Here is a 24,882-nt window from a genome sequence, read left to right on the forward strand (position 1 = left end):
CCGAAAACAAACAACAACAATGATAACAATAACAATAGCAATAATAATAAAGCAAATTTTCAATGCAACCAAAAAACTAATATGACGAACGCGAAGCTTCAGCCTTTCTTCCGAAAAAAAAAAAAAAAAAAAAAAAAAAAAACCTCGTTTCAATCCATATAATATGACAATTTATCGATATAACCGATAGAGCGGATTTCATTAATCCCCCCCAGTATCGTTAAATTTGATAACCAAAGGGATGAAATTTTTCAAAATTCATATCGTGTCTCGTTTTGCATGTAAGACAACGGTGAATTTCTCCAACGAGTCTGAGAATTGATTTTTCCTACACATCGGTATATAATAGGAGAGAAAGAAAAAGAAAAAGAAAAAGAAAAAGAAAAAGAAAAAGGTGCTCAGTGCAGGCAGGGATCGCACAGCAGTAGCGGTACGTTGCACAACCCCGCCTCTTTACATATATATATGTATATATATATATACGTATATATGCATGTGTGTGTGTGTGTGTGTTAACCTTTCGCGAGTGCAGTTAAACAGCCAAGCAGGCAGCCAGGTAAGCAGGCAGGCAAACAGGTAGATAGATAGGTAGATAACTAACTAGATAGTACAAGATAGGATAGGATAGGATAGGATAGGATAGAATAGGATAGGTAGGTGGGTATATAAGTGGAATGAGAGAGGGAAAGTGAGTGAAACAAGTGCTAGGTGGAGAGGTGTGGGGTATATAACATAGTAATATTTAAACGTGACACAATAATTATGAAATTTGTAAGTTGGTTTCTAAACGTGTTCGTGTAACCTGCAAGTGTATCAACGCACAATTAGATTTCCGTTCCTCTCCACACTGATAGATTTGTAATTTGTCTTTCTCTCTCTCTCTCTCTCTCTCTCTCTCTCTCTCTCTCTGCCTTCATTTGTGTGTATAACAAGTGGATATATCAGCAGCAATGATATTCCTGCAATTCGATTAAAAGAGGAGCCGAAAATTCATCAAGCTTTCCATGCAAGCGTACACGTAATACATAACAAACACACACACTCACACGCAGCAACTAAGGCACACATGCTTGCCTAGGAAATCCCGACAAAATTTCACTTTTACTGCAATGGGAAAATCGTTTTCCTCTTAGAATTAATAACACGTGCGTACATATTACGATAAGTATGCGTATAATACAAACACTATACGTAATCCGTTGAATGTCAGTCAAGTATAAAATTAGGTATGTATATATATATATAGGGGTGGGGGGAAGGGGAGGAGGGCGGGGGGGGGAGGCAGGACGGGGTAACTGAGGAAATAATACTTAGTTTTCGCAGACTCAAATAACGCTAAATCATTTTTTTTTTTTTTATTTTTTTTTTTTTTTTATTTTTTGTAACCAAAGAAAATGAAAATGATTTTCAGATGTCGGGTGGGAAAAGAAAGCAATTTTGTTTTTTTTCGAAAATTTTTGAAAAATTCAAAATAATGCTCAATAAAGTTTATATAGACTTAATTTTTGACTATTTAGAAGAAAAAAAAAAAAACGTAGAAAAACAAAATGTTTTTTATAAAATTTTAAGGGTATCTACTCATTTTGCCACACCAATCCCGTTTTGTCCGCCCCCTTCCCTACGTGCAATCGTAATATGAAAATATGATTATTACCGAAATGTAGAAAAAATTTAAAAAAAAATTTCGACAAAGAAAACATTAGCGATAGGCGCATACGTTGTTAATACATGAGAAAAGTTTTTAAACATATGACATATTCATAACTGTTGCGAATTAAATGTAGATGAAGAGCTAGATGTGCGTATAATATATTATTACAACAACGATAACTATCTTTATTTTGAAATCCATGCGCACGCGCGTTGATCTTTTCCCGTCGCATGCGATGACGCAATACGTGTATTACATTCATGTTCACACACACACACGCACACTCATGTATACCTGTCGTATGCATGCATGCAAGCAAGGTGCGTTAGCCACGTATTTAAATTCGACTAGAATGAGAATGATCGAAACCATTAGAGAAAGAAAAAAATTATATATATATATATGTATAACAACAATGATAATAAAGATGAATAAAGAGAAGCACAAAATTAAATTCTTCGTGACGTCACGATGCCCATTGCAATAATTAATTAAACATTGGCCAATACGTGTAATATGCACAAGATATTCGTGAGAGCGTGTTGAAGTGTTGTAATGAAATAATTTCGTATGTACGTCAAAAAGCGGAGGTGAATGTAGAGGAGGAGGAGGAGGAGGAGGAGGAGGAAAAGAAGAGCAAAAAATAAATACTAAAAAACAAACAAATAATAAATTATTCGCTCAATTAACCTCAAGTGCGTGCAATATTTGCAAAGGGAAACTGAGAGACGACGCGTATGGTTATTAGTATATACTATAGAAAGGGAGAGAGAGAGAGAGAGAGAGAGAGAGAGAGAGAGAGAGAGAGAGATAGAAAGAAAGATTTTAAAGAAAATGCAAGTATTTTGAAAGTAGGTCACGTATTACAACCAAGTATAGTTTAATAAATTACATACAAATGTGTATGTTTGTACGTGTGAATAAACTCGATGGAAAGAAGTATGATATAAAGATATATATGTAATATATATATATACTTAAATATATAATATAGAGAAATGTTGAAAATGAGCAAATAGTCGTCGTCGTTGACGGAGGGAGGAATTTTGGCTTTTTTATTTTTATTTTTATTTTTTTTATATGTGTACAGAAATGCTTATTATAACTGCAGTTCGGATTTATTTAAGTTGGACCGTTGCAAAACTGTGAAACTGTGAAACTGACCTCTTTCATAGGCACCGAACACAACTGCACACAACACAACCGCGTTCTATGAATGACGAAATCTAAATTTATTAGGGCGTATAACTGCTCGAGCGAGGGTTTAGTCATCAGTACGAAATTCATATCGCCGAGAGTATAACGTCTGTAATGATTTACACATACACATACGTACAGCAAAAACACTTAAATCATACATACTATACGTAAAAACAATAATAATCTTAATGAAAAAATAACCTCATCGCAATAATTGGTGTAATAATAATAATAATAATAATAATAATATATAGTTTTTATAAATATGTGGATGGATAAATTTTAATTTCTACTTTTTTTTCGATATTACTGCAAATGAATGTCGGTCTTTCTATCTGTTATTTTTTTTCTTCTTCTTTTTTGAAGAAAAAAAAACAAAAAACTTTTACTACACGGTAATAACAATTTACAGAATTATTCGTTCGATGCACGAGTTTTTTATACGTATACGTTGAAATTTCATTTGCGTAAATGTTACCACGAGTGTTTTAATTTAATTTTAAAGAATTTTCTAATTGCTTCTTTCGTTGTCTTTGTCTTTATCTTTATCGTTAGTTTCTTTTTTATTCTATTCGTAAAATAATGATCATTAATTGTCATAATTAGTGATTATACAAGTTATACAATTCTGATTAATTATTTATCCAAAGCAATATTATACAACAAAAGCGCGCTTGTGAGATTTACGCAAGAAGAATCGGCATACCTATTAAAAAACGGTAGACGAGACTTTTTTTTCACCTCATTCTCTATGATACCAAACACCGGTTTTGTCTTAATTAATTGGTCTTCAGCCAGATAGGAGTGAAAACACTTAAAATCTTAAAAGATGGGGGGGGAAAAAAAGAGAAAAAAAGAATCAAACGTCTGGTATTACTAGACTAGAACGAGAAAGGTTAAGAAACGCGTGTGCGATTATGAGTCACGAGAATTTTGTTGAATGAAGCGGAGAAGCGTGTGGATTTTTTATTTTTATTGTTATTTTTTATTTTTTCTTTGGCTTGAAACGTGTGTAAATAAGATAAAAAATACAAAAAAATCCAAACTCTTCGATAACATCCGTATGCATAATGAGTGTCTAACACAGTCAATGAAAAAAAAAGAGAGAAAGAGAAAGAGAGAGAGTTTCACGAATCTAGAAAAAAAAAAGAAAAAAGATAGACGCATAGTTAATATACTAGCAAAATATTTGATTAACGCATCTATACATATATAGGTAATATGTTATATCGATTTATTTATTATCTAGAAACTTTATGTATAATATTTTTCAAAGACAATATCAATTTGTCAGAAGAATAAAAAAGAATTTCGTTTCCTGGTAAGAAGTGGAAAATAAAGAAAGAAAGAAAGAAAGAAAGAAAGAAAAAAGTAAACAAATTCGTATATTTATATATATATACATCGATAAGTGTAATAAAAATGGAACGTTTTATGAACACCGGACAAAGTTGGCAAAGCGAGAAAGAGAAAGAGAGAGAGAGAGAAAGAGGGAGAAGCGTCCAAGAACGAGAGAAATATTTATAAATATTCGACGTTCACGACCTGTATGTGCGCTGTATATAAAAATAATATGTATAATATGATTAGAGTATGAAATAATTGTAGAATTTCTCCCGCCCGTCTGATATGATATTAAATCAGTTAACTTGCACTGCTACGCTGTAGAATATTAGTCAAGTCGAAATACTGAAAAGAGAGCACTTACACTGTCAGTCATGTAACACCGTAATGATAAAAATCGCAAGCCGATAATAGATCCGAAAACTACTAGCTTACGTAGGGAGAAGACGCGACGAAAGCGAGAATAAGAAAATAAGAAAAGAAGGAAAGAAAAAAAGAGTCAACTAAACGAAGCATATTATTCCTATACATTTATATATGTGTATTATAATAAACGCAGTGTATAGATAAAAGACACTTGTCAGCTTTGATAGCGCGCACACACACACACACACGAATATATACAAAAATACAGAGAAACGTACGCGCGACACGATACGCGTAGCGATGAACTTGAAAACGTTCCAATTTTTAACCGTCGAAGATTCGACGTTGAGATCTCTTTCTCTCTCTCTTTCTCTTCTGCAGTCAGTAATCAGGCAATCAGGTATATATAATGACATAGCAGCAATAGCAGCAGCAGCAGCAGCAGTAGCTGAGTAATTAGAACGACGCGATTAATCGTAGGTCAAAGTCTAGTCGATGCTGCTTCTTGCTCTGCGTACGTATATAGGGTTTAGGGCAGCAAAAAAATTTTGTTTTTCAAAATATTTCTCAAATAGTCTAAAATGATTTCTATAAACATTATTGAGAATTGCTTTCAATTTTTTAAAATTTTCCACCCCCCCCCCCCCCCCCCCCCCCTACAACTGCAAATCATTTTTATTTTGTTTGCTTATAATTAAGAAAAAAAAGACACCGTATTTGAGTCCTCGAAAATTAAGTATTTCCTTAATTAACTCCCCCCCCCCCCCCCCCCCTTATACGTATGTACAAAGTTCCGAAGGCGTCTAATTTCGAATTATTTTGTGGCGATATAATAAACTTATAATAAGTAAAGTGTAAATTGGAGTTGCATTTTTTCTATTCTAAATCACTGTACAAGCAAAAAAAAAAGTAAAAAAGAAAAAAGGATCGCTCACGTGTAATTTTTCTGATTTTTCGTTTTCGTCTCTTGTTTTCGATACAAATCAGTACAAACACGCGTAACACACTTTAGTTTCACTCGATTCTAACGTTTCTTACACAATCAATTTTAATCAAGATCCTTGTTTCGTGTCTAAACAAAATCTTATATATATATAATATATATATATATTTTTATATATATATTTTTTTTTTTTATATTTATATATATATACTATATATATATAAGACGACTAACGGAAAGGTGTTAATTATATCATCAGTAAACATTCACGTGTCGATTCCCTTGTGAAAAGTAAATAAAAACGGCCTGCGACGAATCGACAAAGTCATTGTCACCGTCTGCACGCAGTGTAATAAACGTATAGCACGTTAATGTATACGCACGCGTGTACTTCATACGTATTGTGTTTTACGTACGTACGTACGTACGTCGTACGTAGGTACATATCCACCACGTAACACGCTAGTAATAAGCGGCGGGGGACATGGAGGCGAGGCAACACTTCGACATTTCTCCTTCACTCTTACGGCAGTGATTGCATGCAAGTGTGTATATAATATATATACATATACATATATGTGACATAAACGTTACACGCCCATCCCCCCCCCCCCCCCCCCCGGCCTTGCCCACTTTTGTAGGTCTTCGTGTGACGATGAGAGAGCTGCCTGAACGATGGTTTGGTTCGACGATGCAACGATTGTCGAGACACGTGGGATGAAGAAGAGAAGAGAAGAAAAAGGCCGATAATCTTGCCACTTTGATTCACGTATTTAGCGAGAAGAAAAAAAAGAATTTGAAAACTCGCGAAAAGGCCAAATCCCGAATTTTACGGTGGCGGAATTTGAAGTGAAGAAATCAAACTTTGACGAAACATCGAAGTTTCGAATAAGCTTACAAGTATTCAGAATATATATATATATATATATATATATATATATATATATATATACACACTGTAACATACTCTAAAAAAAAAATGGAACAACCTGAACGAAAATTCTTCTCTCCCATTTCCACTTCGATTTTCTCCGGGATTTTATAAAATAGTAAACAAAATTCCTCACCTATTCTGGATAAGGAACGTTTTTAATTGCAGTTAAAATTGAAAATATATATAAAAAAAATCATCAATCTCAAGATCTGACATAAAAGAGTAACTTTATGTTGTCCCTTCAAACACAAAATCCTTTCGTTATGCACATATTGCCTCTTTTTCATCAATGAAACGATTATTTCATCGTTTGCACGGCAATCCGATTTCTCAGCTGTTAAATACGCGTTTAAACATATATTTACACTTTACGTATACATATGTCGTGACATACGGTAAGAAAAAGACTAAAGTCCCGGCGCCGTTGTTCAAGGCCAAACCCCCGGAAACGTAGACTATTCGGATTAATTTTTTCATCAAATCATCTGATAATAAAAATTTTGTAATACGATGCTTTTGCCATTTCCAAAAAACGCTCTGTTAAATTATACATATTTCTTAGGGTGGTCGTCAAATTTCAAGGTATGCCTTCCCACCGTTGAAATCGATAGATAATAATGAAAAAACAGTCTCCGAATGATTTTAGATTTTTAGCTTGATTGGAAAAAGGTTGCCGGAAAATCAATATCAAGTTTAAAAAAATTATTTTCTCAATTTTCAAGTAAAAATTTGAAAAACTATCGTTTCATTCATTTTACATATTTGATTAGAAGAGAAGAGAAAATTTTTGCCCTTTTTTCTGACCAAATAAAACGAATTACACAATAGTTTTAAATTTCTTTTTCTCGAAAATTTGACAAATTTTTTTTCTTTTTTTTTTCAATTTCAAATTGATTTCGGCACCCTTTCCAACCAAGCTAGAAAATCTCAAAATAATTCAGCCACTGTTTTTTCGTCCATATCTAACGATTCCAAGGGGTGAGAAGTATACCTTGGAAATCAACGACCACCTTAGTATAAGTATATTTTTCTTTACCCTCAAACGTAGCAAAAACACATACCAATCTTTATGATACTTGTTGAATTCTAGTGGCATAATTGATAGAATAACAAATGCACAACTAATTGTAAGTGTATTATACTGTGTTAAAGAAAAATTCAAGAAAAAAAGTAAAAAAAAAAAGATAAAAAAAAAGAGTAAACTTACGAAACGTTTGTTACAATAATTGTGTATAACATGTATATACGTTATATACTGAATATAATATTGTAAGGCAGGTCTGCTCTCCACGGAACGTTGATCCGTACGCCGAATAAACCTAGTATAGTTATTGCAAAATACGACGTATTATAGTCGTATTCCAATACCAAATTTAAAGTACCTACGCCTGGTTGTAATATAACGAACGAACGAACGAACGAACGAACGAACGAACGAAGGAACGAACGACAAACGGAGCTGCTTTTACTTCACAGAGTGCCTCTAGCAACGAATCGCTGTACAGAGTTGCATTCCACAACAATTCTACTAAGAAGTTTGACTTTTATCGTAGCGTGAATTTTAAAATTCGAAATTGGATTATGAAAGTATTCGTGGAAAAGATTTCATTTTCAAATTTATACAACAATCTCTCGCGGCGGCAAAGCCAAGTTTTCCAAACACCGATATATACAGGTATAAAATTCACACAAACATTAACATGTTAAATCAAACTTGAAGAAATGAATTTTTTGTCGGTAAATAAATTGAGAGATAAGAGAGAGAGAGAAAAAAAATATACATGTCAAATAATATTCGGTATAATTTTTCTCGCGGAGGGTAAGAATATAGTTATTAGTTACCTGGACTTTAGATTCTCTAAACAGTTACTGGACATTACTCACTAAATTTTAGATTGTTCATAACTACGATTCAAATATTACACCATTCTCAACTTAATTAAACCGTTTACGAACACTCGTGTACATAATCGTGCATATAAAATAAATCCGAATTCTGCGAAGTAAAAGATTTAAGAATATCCAATAATTTGTGGTCGTGAATAGACAAAAATTGTCTACGATAGACGATCGACTTACAGGCTGAACGAAGCTAGCAGCCAGAATTAGCAGAGAAACGTTCTCTAATGATCATTCGAATAAGTATAAGTGTAGTCCGAAAATGAAAATTTTGTGAAATACCTTGAAATATTAAAACTAAAATCGTTGTTTAGAAAATTTCGAAAGAATTTAAAAGCGTTTAATTTCCAAAATCCGAATACACTTAGCTTTCTAAAAATAGATTACTCAATTTGATGCGATCTTACTGTTCCGAAATAACTTCACTTTCTTCTAATACTTTCATAGAATTATAAGGATAAAACTAAACTGCATTTTTCTATTTCCAATAAGTTTAACATAACTCTGCTTGCTAACCACCTTCAGCTTCATTCTACTCACATTATACCCTGAAAACAATCCCAAAGAGAAAGAGATAGAGAGAGATTAAAATCCGTAACGTTAACGTAACGATTCATGTTTAAGGCAACGATCATTATACCTTCGAAACTCTAAGATCATCTGAAATTGATCAATCTATTTTGAAAAATCAAAGTCTGTACATCAGACTTTGATAATTAAACTCTAAAAACAATGACCTTAGTTTCAATATTTCGTTGCGTTAACGTAACTAACTTTAATCTGGTCCCGAAGAATGTCCCCGGTTTGACGTATAGGGACGTTAATACGTCTATTATCGATATAACATTTGAGTTCAACCAACGAATGAAACAATACAGATATGCATAATAAATGTAAAAAAAAAAAAAAAAAAAAACGAAAAAAATAAAAATGTAACAAAGTATAAAGTTGAATTTGCTCACCTTCAAGCTTCATCCCGACCTCGAGACACTTCTGGAACCTGCAGAAGGGGCATCGTTTCCTCTGCGTCTTGTCGATATGACAAGACCTCTCGGCGACGCAAGTGTAGACCTTTTTATTCTGTACGGTACGTTTGAAGAAACCCTTGCAAGATTCGCAGGTGAGAAGTCCGTAATGATAACCGGACACCTTGTCCCCGCAAACGGGGCATAATTCCTCGATAATGTCCTTGGCGTCGGTAAACTCGGATGATCCCGGTATCGAGCCGGTAACAACGCCGACGCCGACGCCCCCCGCGCCACCGACTTGACCGACGCAACCACCACCTCCGTGTCCCATGCTTCCACCGCCCCCGGAGGTGGCACTTCCGGGAGTATTACCGGCGGCGTTACCGCCGCCTCCTCCACCCCCGGCGTAGGTCCCGCCGTCGATTCCGGAGGACGATCCACCGCCTCCTCCGCCTCCGCCTCCACCTCCTCCACCTCCTCCACCCCCTGTAGGCGAGAACAAACACGTGTACACTTTCTTGCTAACGCTCGGTGAGCCGTTGCGTTTAAAGAATCCCTTGCAGGACTCGCATGTTAGAAGCCCGTACTGATATCCGGACATTTTATCGCCGCACATGGGGCACCTTTCTTCGGGACAAGTCGCGTCAAAGAAAGCAGCATCGATTCCCGAAAGCCCTAGGGCTTGTGACTGGGATTGTGACTGTTGCTGCTGCTGCTGCTGCTGTTGTTGCTGCTGACTTTGCATTTGCTGCTGTTGCTGATTATTGTTGTTACTACTGTTACTGTTGTTGTTGTTGTTATTGTTGTTGTTGTTGGGGGTGCTGTTAGTTTGCTGATGGCAAACACCGCCGCCCGTAGTCGGCGGACTTTGGGCGCAGTAGGATATCGGTGAGCTGTAATGACCGCCGGCAGCCGCCGCTTGTTGCCCCCCCGCGGCGCCCTGCGAGGGACTGCCTTGGGGGCTCAGGTGGAACGGCGACATGTTCAACGACATTAGGCCAGAATGCTGTTCCATCTCCAATAACATCACACAATCAACCCGCTAGCTATCGCTTACTTTCTTACACCGCCTAACCCGCGAGCGCAATTCTCACTCCTACCCCTGGTGGTAGTGGTAGTGGTGGTGGTGCTGCTGCTATCGCTAACGCTACGATTCCTGCCCCTCCTGCTCCTCGGAGGGTAATGCATGAATCCAATCCCCTAAAGAATGGGGGCGGTAAGGTTGATTCGAGGGAAATCCGTGTCTCCACAAATTTCTTTTCACTTAGATTCGATGTATCGAATGTTTTGCATGTATATAACGTAAGAAGGTATCTTTCTACGAGTAATTAAAGCCTGTCCCTGTCCTGCCTCAACACACTACGCCCGAATTTCGGCCTTCGGATGTATATACGCGACACACGAGGTTCTCAACGAAACACCAGACGACACAGGCCGATGATCGATGTCACCCCCACCTTGCACGAATCTCGTTGATTTTATTATTATTTAATTCACCACCAAGTCTCTCACTGAGATAACAAGAGCCGGTGGTACACTTTGTTAATATAGTGGTGATAGTCGTTTGATAATATCACAAGCGTCCGTTTCATTGTAGCTGAATTGCGACAGTTCTTGTTTTTTTTATTTTTTTATTTTTTTTTTTTAATCTACTTATGTATTTGTTTGTTTGTTTTCTTTTCGCCGTAGTCAGTTTTACCGTATCTATATTTGTACGATGTAAAAATCTCGTATGTATGTACGTATTAACGTGCGTTTTGTTGCTTGTCTGTATACTAATATATTTCTGTGGATATCACGAAACACCAATGTGACACATTTTCACTGTAATCCAGAGGCACGGAAGCGGCATGTATTATTTGTATATGTTGTGTACAGTATGTTTTATCAGCGAAGAAGACAGAGAGAGAGAGAGAGTGTGTAAGTGAGTGAGGGGGGGAAAACGACGATATTAAAAAACCAACGAAAAAAAAAAAAAACAGTAACCAGAAGTCAACGAGACACTTTGTATGTTTTTTTTTTTTTTTCTTTTTTATTCAATTTATTTATTTGGTTTATTTGATTTATATTATCCAATGTTTTTCCACCACATAATAATCACACCGTCGTCGAGTAATCGTTTATAATCCTTTTTTTGGTACGTGTATGATTTTCGCAATTTCGTTGTGAATGGGGGGTTGGTGGGGGGGCCTCGAGAGAAAACGAGAACGATAAAGAGAGAGGTGCAAAGGTATCGTGTTGTAATACACACGCGGGCGATTAGCGCGTGCTTTAAAAACGAAACACACCCACAAACACAAAACACACTGGCTCACGCGTGAGTATAGAGACGCGAACTGCCGCCGTGCGGCGCGAGAAATATAAATAAATAACAAGCCAATAAACGGCTCTCGCTGACACAGTATCCACGATTGTACAACCGTTTACAGGATTCACTTGAGTTGAGGATTGAAGAACAAAAAAAAAACAGCAACAACAACGAAATTATAATCAAACAAGATTAAACCACCCCGCGGCGTGACGAACGTTGCGTTGAAGATGGATTAAAAAGTAATCGGTGATATAACGATATGATAATTGTCATTCGTTGTAAAGTGTAATAATCCAACAACGATTTACAGATGTGCGGTAATAATAATAGTAATAATAAAAGTCATCACTTTTGTAAAACACACGATTTTTAAACGAACATACATTCGATCATACGAATGAATCAACCAGAGTTAAAGCACAAAAAACCACTCGGTGGATGATGAACGTTTAGATACAGTCCGATCTGTGCGCGACGACAACAAGTAAAACGAGAGAAATAACAACGGTTTAAAGAAAGGGAAAAAAAAAAAAAAAAAAACTAAGAAAAACAGATAATAACTCGGATCGATCGATCGATTGATCGCGATCAATCCCAACGACACACAATCGGATAAATGAATACGTTTATTTCTCTCCTCTCCTTGGAAGAAATGACAGGGCGCGCGACGCGTATACTTTATATAGAGGACACGGTGTTAGAACACGCGTATTTGCTCGTTGCTTTTGTATATCCGTTCGTTTCTCCTATATTCGTGGAGTAAGAGAAGCACCGCGGTCTCGACCATGCGTCTCGGGTATCCGCTCGTGACTAGTTGATTCGGCCTCCTCGCTCGGTCGGCAGGGCCGCCACCCCTCCTACCCTTCTCGCGCGTATAGGTAGGCAGAGGCAGAGGCAGAGGCAGAGGCAGAGGCAAAGGCACGGGTGTCTCGGTGTTTCGCGCGCGGCGCGGTGGTGTGTCTACAAAGCCTCGTGCCTCCGCGCTATCCGTTTAGTTCCCTTCTTGTTGCATTTCGCCCGTTTGCGGCTGCTCCGAGAACCGAACGCGACCCTCTGCCCATATCGTCGCCCTCTACTGCTTCTCTTCTACTTCTACTTCTACTTCTACTTCTTCGAATTATTATCCCCCCATCTATCTATCTCTCTCTCTCTTTCTCTCTCTCTCTGCTTCGCTCTTCCGACGTCCCGACGTGTCGCGTTCTCTCCGTCCGTCGTTTACGGTCGTATAGTCGGGTCGTATAATCGTCGTCGTCGTCGTTATTGGTGGTGGTGGTGGTGGTGTTGTGTAGTCGTTGTCCGCTTCGCGCCCGGTCCTCACCGTCGACTGCGGCCCCTCTTCCACCACCTCCTTCTTCACCACCACCTTCTCCTACTCCACCGAACAACTCGGTACCAACACCAGCGCACGGCATAAGTGAAAGTGATTCAGCGACAGCGACAGCGGCTGAGCGCATGCCACCAGGTGCCGGGGGTGAGGCATAGCGGGAGGGAGGGGGAAGGGGGGAAGGACTTGCGGGGCGCTCCGCAAGCATCGGGAGGGTCGGGGGGAGAGGGGGGCTGAAGGAGAGAGACGGACAAAGCGGCGCGGGACTGGGGCAAGAACGAGAGAGAAGGAGAATGAGAAGGGGGAGAGGGTCGCTGCAGCGGAGGCGGAGGCGGAGGAAACGGCCCGGTGTCTCCGCGGTGGGGATGACCCACTTACGGAACCAGGTCTATGTCGGCCGGACAAGTATTGGCGGCTGGCAGGCTCGCTGCTGTACTACCGCTTCTGCTTATTCGGAGAGGGAGGGGGGAGAAGAGGGGGGGATTTTTTAACGCTGCTGCGGGCCGTTCTTCTCAGCCACGTGTGCCTCTGTCCGCCCCGCTGTCGCGTCCCGTCAACCCTAAAATGCTACAGTGTATTATACGTATATATATACCTACGATATACGATTTTTCGAGTATGTACAGAAATTTTTTTTATCGTAGGTAAATTTTCGTCACCGACATTATTCTAGCCCCGTCCCGCGATATTTTCACTTTTCTTTCTCTTCGAATCGAAACGATTTCGATCAATTTACCTGCAGTCATATATAACGATTATTCATTCGGCAGTAATAATAATTGGCCCGCGGATACGGGGTAGAGATATATAACACGGGCAGGCTCGTCGTCGTTGCTGATTGCGATCCGCAGTCTCCAGAATAGTGGGTAGACTGAGACTGTGACCGCCTGGCACAGCCTGGAATGGGACGAGTTTCGTATAGCGTTCGCGTTTACGTCTCTCCGCGAGTGTGTTGTAACACACCGCTGCGAGTAAAAGAATCTGGTCATACTGGCTGAGTGGTAGCCGCTGCCACCGCTAATACAACACCATGTACCATAATACCCTGGAATCTACCGAAGTGTGCACAGGTAACGAAGGGAGATTAAAATTCTCTCTAGGAACGAGTTCTCGCCCTGCGACAGAATTACAACGCGTCGATCCTTGAATCAAATTCCATTATACGTGTTATTTCATCGCCATATGTTAACAATGCCGTTGAAATAATAAAAAAAAAAAAAAAAAAGAAAAAAAAAGAAAAACGGTATCGGAACATCAGTTCCAAATATCATCCCCTCACATGTGCATTATTACGCATCTTGAGATGCGTCGCACGCTTTGTAAAAGTAACTCGGTTTATTATGGACTCTTCGACGCGCTCTGTGCTACTCAAAGAGTCACGTCACATCCCCGCCGAACGCTAAATCGCGGCACAACTCTTGCTTTCAAAGAAGAAGAAGAAGAAGAAGAAGAAGAAGAAGAACTTCTTTGGCTCGGTAGCCGGGCAGGCCGCTGTTTACAGCTGGGTCAACAGCAACGCCGTTGGCACTCCCGTCGTCGAGCATCGAACAGCAGCAGCAGCAGCAGCAGCAGCGAGCTTGCGGTGTCGATGCGAGCGAGAGCCGCTGGAGGGGAGACCTACTGACCCAGTTCGCCGGGAACATGACGCAGCCGCGACTCCCCCCCCCCCCCCCCCCCACAGATCACCGCGCCGCAACGTTGTTCTACGGCGAGCCCTCTCCGTAGATCTATCTATTACGTCTATCTATTTGTACGTCTATCTATTACGTCTATCTATCTTCGATCCATCTAACGATCTATCCATCTTCTATCTTTATGCTCACGGCTCGTTGTGTCTTATGACAAGCGTGAGTATTAATGTCTGATTTGTAGATAGAGGGATCCTGGTATTCCTGTAATCCTGACGCGGCGTCGCGTCGTTGCGTTGTTGGTACACCTGCAGCGAAACCAGCCCTGCAATGGAGCGTGATCGTCTTTTGGACATGCGGCTAGATATGCGCGCGTAACACACTTATTACAATCACTTACAGCCAGCGTCTATGGTCAGCGAGGAGTTATACATCGACGCGCGGGTTGCAATGACGCGTTTTATGTTACACGATTTCACGTAATGTTACAAGTATTTTATCATATGATGACATGACCTGTATATGTATATATATATATACGTATATCCGTCATTGTTTTGAATATAAGCGTGATGGAATTTTGTCACGTAGGTTTACATGTGCAAGTATTGCAGGGTTTTTTGATTTACGGTTATGCACAGCCTGCAGAGTGAAATTGAACTATATAAATAACTGATATACCCAACATTATACGGAAAAAATTATGAAGCAGGTTGTGAGGACCTTATTTTCAAACGAAGTACACCGGTATAACGAAAAAGAAGAGAAAATAAATGCGAGAATGAAAGGAACGTCGTTTTCTCTGCAAGAAATTGAGAAATACAGGATTTAAGAGCTCTGCGATGAGTGGGAGGGAAAACTGCAGGTTAAATCCGGGTCTAGCAAGAAGGCGTAGTGAATTGAAGAAAATTAGAGATATTGAAACTCGAAGGAAAGTCGGAGAGCTGGCGAGTGTCAGGCTGACTTCTCTAGTCGTAGAAATAATAGCACGCGACCCCCTGCATCGCGATTGCGAGCCACGTGTAACTGCAACAACTTTGTCAGCTGCAGTACGAAACGCGTCGTGTCCCGATAGCCGTTTAACAGCCGTTCGTCCTACGCTTGTTATTTCGAAATTGGATAAACGGTGGTGCGAGACCGCTAACTGGATGGAACGTCTTGGTCGTATCGTGAAATTCTCGAAGAACACAGCGAAGTGCGGAGGTAACGAAAAGTCATGGTTGTATCGTAGGAGAAACTCGAAGGAATCAGAAATTCGTTCAAAAGTATTCACGTGTAGTATTTCATTTTAACGCAGGCGTTCCAACGTGACATGTAATTTGTGTTGAATCAGCTTTCAACCGAAAGGATCAAACGTATGAATAAGAAAGAAAGGGAGTGGAAAGAAACGCATTCGAAGAAATCAGGCTATGACGCTTCGAGGAAACCAACATTGCATCTCAACCGCGTGACGAATGTGGACGGCGAAAGTGTGTAAAGATTTCCATAAAAGATTTCGATTTTCTTACGCCTGCAACGAAGATGATCAGTGAGGCGAGTCAAGTTTTCCAAAATTCAGAAAATCCGTCAATTGTCAGTGATGATCTTCTGCTTATATATTGTACACATAAAAGTGACAAACTGACGATACTTCATGATAGATGTTATATGATAGAGATTTATATTGTAATGTAAAAATAAGATTTCAAAGTTAACTTTACCACTCAGCAAAATTGTTGGACAAATCTATAATACGTGTAGATGCAATGTACATAACGAATCAAAAAAATTTCAGAACCATAAATTTTCTCTGGTCTTACTTACGTTCAATATTCCTTTCAACTAATTTCTACCATTGTACGACAACAGGCGAAATCAAAGGCCCGAAATGATCCCTCGAAACTAAGTAGGTCAGTCAGTTTCTTTTTCCATCTTACGACATAAATCAGGAATATTGGTCGACGAGGGTCAATTTCTCTTGAGATGATTTCAAGCTTATGTCTGCCAATGCAAATTCGAATCCAACGCAGGAATTAGACGATGCTGAAGTTAGTAACGTTACAGTAACGAAACGTTGAGAAAAAAATCACTATTTTCTAATTTTTACAATAATTTTTTAAGTGACTAAGATTGAAAAATATATTTTCTTTTATTACGATTTACTGAATTCAAATAGTTCCAAAATTGGGAAATGACGGTTTTTCGTCAGCAGGGAATTGTTAAGATAACGTACCTAACTTGAACGTGATGGAATTAGCCAGCTTGGTAGGTATAGCGAATAGGTATGTAGATACATGCATACTCAGGTGCTTGTATGTACATTTGCTACATCGACCAGTGACCTATACTTAATATCTGGAGTAATGCCAAACGATAAAATAAGACCCCCATCTATTTATTCCTATTGTTTTCAAATTATTTACGTACGCGGTATTTAATTGTAAATTACAGTATTTGAATTACAATCAGTAACGTGGACTAAAAGATGTGAAAAGAAAATGTATAATGGATGTATAATAAATAAATTGAAGTAAAAAAAGTGTCTAGATACTAAAAAAACTCTCGAAAAGATTGTTTATCAAGTTGTGTCGTACCTCTGTAATGTAAAAAAAAAACATCAATGTACGATAATACAATTTTTCGTTGAAAGAGTTACAAAAATGATGATCAGGTGGCAATTATATTGAAGTCGTTATTGAAATCATTAACTAGACTGATATGTAAAAACGAATGAAAAGAATAATAATAATGAAAACATCGCATCTGTAACGCGTATACGTCACACATTATCCAATAGATTTATAATTCATGTGCAGAGATACATTCAATTAGCCGCAGGTCAGGAAAATCTTGTCAAGTTTTTCTCAATTAATTTTTTTATTTATTCATATATTTTTCTTTCTTAATCGACCCTGAACCTCACCCAAAAGCCCGAAGGTGTTTTAGAATTCCCTTGCAGGCATGCATCGGCCACATACGTAACGCAGGTGTACGAACATCAACTTAAACACGCATACATATGTAAAATGCGTGTAACATGCGTATATACATGTATATATGTATCTATTTGTAATTGAGATAGTTTTATTGTGGATGCAGATAAGCTAACGCGGGCCGCCGGTCGATACGCGTTTCATACATGCACAATGTATATATATATACACCTGTGTGTAGGTAAATACACGTCTACGCATGTATGTATGTACATAGTTAGACGTATGTACATATGTATAGGTGTTATGCCTATGTTATACCTACAAATGCTCTCTTCACCTAGTCGTAATATTTGTCATAAGTGCGCGGCAAAAGTGTGCCAAGGCTGCATAACGAGCGATGTCCCCACCGCGCTAGCTGGTATAACATTTTCGAAACTAAAAGTAAAATCTAACTCATTGTATCACTTATAGCAATGCTGGGCATTCTCACTCTCTCTCTCTCTCTCTCTCTCTCTCTCTCTCTCTCTCTCTCTTTCCTTCTCTCTCCTTCTCTTTCTTTCTTTCTCTTACGGTGCATGTCTTCTGTCTAAATGTACAACAAGCTTGTCCAATATTGTCATGGATGAAATAAACTATCTATCTATCTATCTATCTATCTATCTATCTATTTCTGTATAACCTACACAGAAAAATGGTAACACATCGTATGCATGAAACTGGATTCGAAATGGTTGAATAGTAATGATAATGATAATAATAATGATAATAACAACAACGTGTTACTATACACAAGTTGGTTGTACGTATTATGTACCGCATGACCAATCAGCGTTCAACTCTGTAACGTAATATGTACTAATAAAGAATTTACGTCATCTTATACGTGCATCGATATATACACAATTGCAGTTCTTCTATTTGTCCGTTAAAACACATACGAGTATATCGAACTGAAAGAAGATAGGAAAAAGCTAGGGAAAAAGGGTACCTTGCACTCAGTGCATGATTGTCTACAAACTATATCATCATCATCATTATGATAATCACCACCATCATCATAATTATGGGTAGAAATACTTCGACTTACTGACCACATTCATCTCTCTATACAGTATACAATAATTGCAAATGCGGCAGAAAACTTTGTCGTTATAGAATAAAGATCACCTGTAGATTATACGAGAACCGTTTTACGATGTCGTTCGGTAAGATGATTATTATCGAAGAAAATTCTTCATTCCAAATTTGCAGGGTGCATTTTAGTGAACCGATCTTTCGTTATTTGGCACGGGGTATTGAAAATTGCAAGTCATTTTCATCGTACTAAATCTCGCTCTCTCTATCTCTCGCTCGTTGCCATTGGACCTAACCAAACATCTAATTTGTCTCTATGTGAATGTGTCGTCTCTCTTTTATAACGAAGAATCCTCCAGGAATCTCACAATAATTCGAAACAATAGAGTCATCAATGCTGAGAATGATCTTGCTCAAGATCGTTCTAATTCTCGGTTAAAATAATACATGTACGTTACATGACATGTATGTAATACAACCAACCTCTGAACATTAACTATAACAATACAAAGAGCAGAAAAAAATGAGGAATTGAAAGGAAAGAAAAGAAAAAAAAAAAGAAAAAAAAAAGGCACCGGGTAATATCTCAACACCGTACAGGTATTACAGGTGCACTCTGCACACACACAATGACTTAATTATACATGATATAGCTACACGTGATGTGTAGGTAGATACCTATAATGTGAAACTGTGTATAAACGCACCTCGCATCGCATCATCGTAATCGTAGGCTATCCACATTTACCTAATTGACGGATGCAGCAGCTGCACCTGGTGTAAAGTGCAACAATGAATATGTTTTCCTACAACAATGAACCAACAACACCTGGATCATAAATGAACCGAGTGTAGTACGCGAAAATCCCGATTCGTAACAACTGGATGATGAAATTGTCGCAGAATCCGAATTGGATTGATGAGAATCAGTGATAACTAGGGATCAGAATTAACGATCGTCGACGTTCGGATTTAAATAATTGCCCGATGCATAAAATAAGAATAAATATAACAACAATAATATGATATTTAAATTTCAAGCAGATCTTCTCGCTTGAATCTTTAAAATATTATTATAGTAAATTGAAAGTAAAAAAATTCCTAACCTCAAATAGTATCACTAGGAGTAAGAATATAAAGAAGAATAGTTTTATAAGAGCAATATCTGAATACGATAAACTTCCGAATAAGCTCAAAACTTTAAATAATGAAAATTCCACGAAAGTGATGCAATACAAAAAGAAAAAAAAAAAAATACGTATCGTTAAGTTATTAAATATTACAATATTGAAATGTTATCAAATATATGACTATAAGTATGTTCACTTAAAATAAGGTAAATATTCTATTTAATTGAAATTCTAGGATTTTGTATTATTAGTTTTTTTTTTTAAGTTTTTGCCTACCAAGGCACGAGCAGGTAACTTCGATTATACATCTGTGGGATTTACTTAATGATTCTGTGATTATTATGTAAATCATTTTGGTTTAATAAATAAATAAATAAATATACTTAAACATAGTGTCTGTAGGACGCGATATTCTCTCTATTGATTCGTTTGTACGCAGGCCTCTAATAATAACAATAATAATAATAATAGTAACAATACCGATGGTGATGACGATATACGAATAGTATGTACTGTACAGTGTACATACATATACATAATATTACATATATGTATATACAGATGAGGTGTAGGCTAGATATATACAATAGACTTGAGATGTATAAAATATAATTTATTATAAATTCTAATTGTGTCGGTGTAGAGTGTCAGGTAAGGCTGGGCAGCAGGTATCCCCCATGTGGGTAACCGTGTCAAGGCCGTGCGAACTGGGTTGCAGACCGGCGACGCGCGTTTCATGGAGAATGAGAGAATGACTCGCGGAGGGGGTGGAGGGGGTGGCGGGGGTGAGAGAGAGATGGATGTATAAAATGTCTGAGAAATATTCGCAAAACTCTTACTTTTAATTATCTCGCATTTCTACGTATACGTATACCGTGTAAAAAGTTCTATATAGATATACAATATACGGTATAAATTGTTTATTACTGAAATTCAACGAAGCTGCAACATGTATTGTATATATAATTATATACATGTTGCGATTTTGCGGTAGATAAATAATATATATATATATATATATATATATATATATATATATATATATATAGGTTTATATTATGCACGAGCTTTTGCATAGATTCGTTATCGAAAATTCACATCAATTTAACACGTCGTTATGATATTTCAATTTAAATTTAAATTATTGCGATAGAAGATCCCATGAAGATCTGTGCACGATTATTATTGGCTTTGCTGTGCTAGTTTGAGGCTTATCACATGACATGACAGATACGTGAGATGAAATTCAAATTGTAGATATTATTAATATGAAATAACCGTAATCTGCAGATGGGTGTATTGAATGTTTATACATATATGTATGTGAAAAATAGTAAATCGATGAAAATAGTCGTGAAAATTTCACCTCTCTAACCTAATTTATTTATTGTGTAATCGAAAAAATTCGATTTTCAAATTTTATTATTTATTTATTTATTTATTTATTTATTCATTTATTTATTCATTTATTTATTTTCAACCTGGATATTTACGATGGAATTTTCTTGATTTTTTCTTTTTCTCTTTCTTCAAATGCTTATCGACGAAAAACATCAAAGGAATAGCTTTTTCAAAATGATTGGGAGTATAACTTGAATAAAAAAAAAATGATAAAATAAAAGATAGAGAATAGTCATGACGATGCGTTGCTTTCGACAATTACAAAACTATCACGATATACTGACTTTTCTATGTCCCTTTGATGTAAATTTTTTTTTCTTTCTTTTGTTTTAAATAATCTTGTCGACTTGGTATAAGATTTTTGTAAAAAAAAAAAAGAAAGAAAGAAATAAAAAATAGAAATAAAATTCGTCTTCGCAATTGTGCCGCTTTGGCGATAATTAAAAAAAGTATGAAAAATCGATCTTATCGAAAAACTGTATAACAATAATAATTGTGCAGCTGATTCTCATCCGATTATTGAGGTTATGAAAACGTTAACTACTCTGTATGTGTGTATAATAAAACTACGTATAACTGAATATCAATAAATTTATTAATTTTTCATAAATTTTATCCAAACATTATTTCAAGCTAGCAATCGCACAAAACACTACAATATCCTCTATCGTTTCAAAAAGTTTTAACCTTCGTTTTTACCACAGATCAGAAAATGTAAAAGCTACTTGTACACAGGGCGTTAAAAATTTGTCGATAAATCATAATAATAAGAAAAAATATAATAAAAAAATATATATGTATATGTATACTATTCGTACACGTATATGTATAATAATGAATATTTCTCCACGGGCCCTTTCACCCGGAGTTACGCCACTGTGTCATGTCTACGTGCAGACCACCTATGACCATTACAAATAAAAGTGTATCGTGTGTATATATATATATATACAGTGTGATACATAGCTATGTGTAATATATAACGTAAATCGAGGATCACGTACTCGAGGTACAGATATGGTGTATTATGTATACGTAAGGTATGCACGGAAGTGCTTTCGGGTAGGGCTGGCAGGATGGAAGGGAGGGGGATGGAGGATTAAAAAAAATGTTGCGAAAGATCGTCAACTCGTTGCAATGCGAGCCCTCGTCGTTCGAGAGAGGGAGAGAGAGAGAGAAATTGGGCAATATTCATGAACGTGCTAAATTATATTTATAATGTACCTATATATTTTGAAATAGAGCCTCTCGTGCATGTCTCGAAACAAAAATGATTAGATTTTCGATTTAATCGATTATTTTTTCCCGATCAATTGAACGTCTTGATTATTTTTCCTAACAATTTGTTTTTGTTTTTTACTCTCACGAACGATGCAATATAATATCAATTTATGTGATTAAATTATCAATTATTATTATCATTGTCTTGCTTAGTAAGTTTTACCTATTTGATATTAATAAGTGAAAGATGAATGAATATTTTCACTTAATATTGAAAAATACTTTTGAATAAAACTATAAACCATGAAAACAAAAAAAAAAAAACTTTTCCACTATTAAGACTATATACTGAAATTTACGAAATTTTTGTTTCGAACGCACTGTTTTAAAAAAATACAAAATAATCGATTAACTGATTAAGTTTTTATCGACTCAATCGAGTCGTCTTCGATCTTTTTTTTTTAAATCGATTATTTGCATTTGCGAATGCTCCTCTATCGCGTTTTCATGTAATATATAAAGTTTCTAATAATAATAAAATGGCACATTTTATTTACACCGATGATTAAAGAATTTTTTACATTAAATAAATCGACTTGTCAATTGTCAAAATCAATTTTCTCAACTTCATAATTTAACTTTGAAAAGCTTTTATCGTACTTATATTCTAAATATCTCGTTGCGACATTTTTTCTTCGATTACCGAAGGAGTCGTACTATATATACGTACAAGCATACATGCATAGATAAATACCTCCATACATATTACATCCGACACGTCCTTTAACTCAGCATCGCCTGTTTTAATGAGATTTGTTCTTCGTTTGCGCAAGAAAGACGAAATAAAAAGAGAGAAAAAATACGAATGATTCTGTATTAGCTGAAGAAGTGAAAAGGAAAAAAGCAAAGATGTGTTTAAAACTGAAAAAAAAACGCAGATACGTAACGTGAACGCCGGTAGATTGATTACAATAAGAAAGTGATATCACATTACAATTGGTAAAATAATTAATTGCCATTCAAAAATGCAGCGGAATAATGAATAACAATTACAAAACTTGAGCAATCCTCTGGTATACATTCGCTAACATGTTCAAAGATAATATATAAATATGATAATCGAAACTGCAAGATACAATAACAACAACAACAATAATAACTATTGAACAATACTCGATTACGTACATAATGTATTACAAAAACATCAGGTACGTTTGAAATTCATAACTGTCCGGTAAAATATTTTTATTTAAATGTAATAAAGAAGAAAATATATAAACAAATATAATAGATGAGTAAAAAAGAAAGAAAAAAAAAAAAAAAGAAGAAGAAGTTAGAAGCGGAAATGATATCTGATAATTTTCTTATTCTTTCGACTCGTACAATCAATTTCTAGCAAAGTAGGCATAAAGTAGATACGTGAACCTAGGAAGAAAAATAAAATTGTCATGGGAAAGAAATCCGTGCGTACCGTAATTTTCGGAGAAAGTTGTAAGCAGCTTAATTTAGGCGGCATGGTAGCGCAATAAATAATTCATACGAGTAAGGGTAACGTGGCTACATACCATCTAAATATTTTGAAAGCGTTTTTCATTGTCCGTAAATTGTTATAACCGGTATAAGAAGAAGGTATGACCCAGTGGCGAAAATGCTCTCTTCAAAACGTAGGGATGCTTACTTATGCTTTCCTTCCTTCCTTTCTTGTTATTTACTGCAGCTATAATTTCATCCCCGAATGACCATATATTGCAGTCATCGGTCCCATTTTCTGCATTTCACTGCATTCTCTCCGCCTCTCGAGGGCTCTACAAGCCGTCGTAAAATTTCCTCGCAACGACGCGACGACCGCTGACAGTGTGCAATAAAATAAAATGCACGAAGCTTTCCTCAAAATCGGAAGAAGAAATACTATATATATATATATATGGGAATTCCATGCGAACCCGACCCCGCAATTTTTGGATTTTCTTCAAAATTTTTTCTGCAATTGTCTCAATTGTAAAACTGTACTCGTGATTTTTTTTCTTCAAATTTTTTTATTGAACTGGTTAATTGCGTGTAAATATTTAGAGTAATTTCGAAAAGAACCGTTTTTAAAATTCTCAAAAACTCTATTTTCTTTTTCAAACATTTTAAGATCGGGTCCATAGTGAGCCGATTGATTTACTTTTTTTTTTTTTTTACCACTTTCAATTTTTTTTTTTTGTTTTTTCTTTTATCAACTGAAACATTATTTCAACGATCTGAGAATTCTCGAAAAATTCTCAAAACTTCTATTTTTCACTTGGAACATTTCTCTGTCGGTTTCCATCTGAGGTTGTGGAAAAAAAAGTTGTCCAAGTTTTTGTCCAAGTAGAGTGAAGAATAGAAGTTTCACTTAAAAATTTTTCGGGAATATTCAGATCGTTGAAACAAAATTTTAGCCAACCTAACAAAATTGAAAATTCTTTATTTAATCGATGAATAATAATAATAATAATAATAAAAACAACAACAACAATAATAATAAGCGTTAGAACAATTTATACAGCCTGCACGTGACATTGAGCTGTTTCATTTCATAACTAAACCGA

At 36.6% G+C, this 24,882-nt stretch overlaps 2 protein-coding genes across 2 annotated transcripts in view; both read right to left on the bottom strand.

Moving 5' to 3' along the window:
* LOC124404438 (nuclear hormone receptor FTZ-F1) overlaps window positions 1-10,145 on the bottom strand; it is a 29,851-nt gene extending 19,706 nt beyond the window's left edge. The window contains 1 exon segment of the mRNA XM_046878559.1: window positions 9,300-10,145. Coding sequence (XP_046734515.1) covers window positions 9,300-10,050 — 751 coding nt within the window. The 5' untranslated portion in view covers window positions 10,051-10,145.
* An 891-nt stretch (window positions 10,146-11,036) lies between these two features.
* The window catches only part of LOC124404444 (arabinogalactan protein 1-like), a 68,485-nt gene continuing 54,639 nt past the window's right edge, over window positions 11,037-24,882 (bottom strand). The window contains exon 2 of the mRNA XM_046878571.1: window positions 11,037-11,129. Coding sequence (XP_046734527.1) covers window positions 11,101-11,129 — 29 coding nt within the window. The 3' untranslated portion in view covers window positions 11,037-11,100. The remainder of the gene's footprint in view (window positions 11,130-24,882) is intronic.

Source organism: Diprion similis, chromosome 3 (assembly GCF_021155765.1).
Source record: "Diprion similis isolate iyDipSimi1 chromosome 3, iyDipSimi1.1, whole genome shotgun sequence".
NCBI classification, from domain to species: Eukaryota; Metazoa; Arthropoda; class Insecta; order Hymenoptera; family Diprionidae; genus Diprion; species Diprion similis.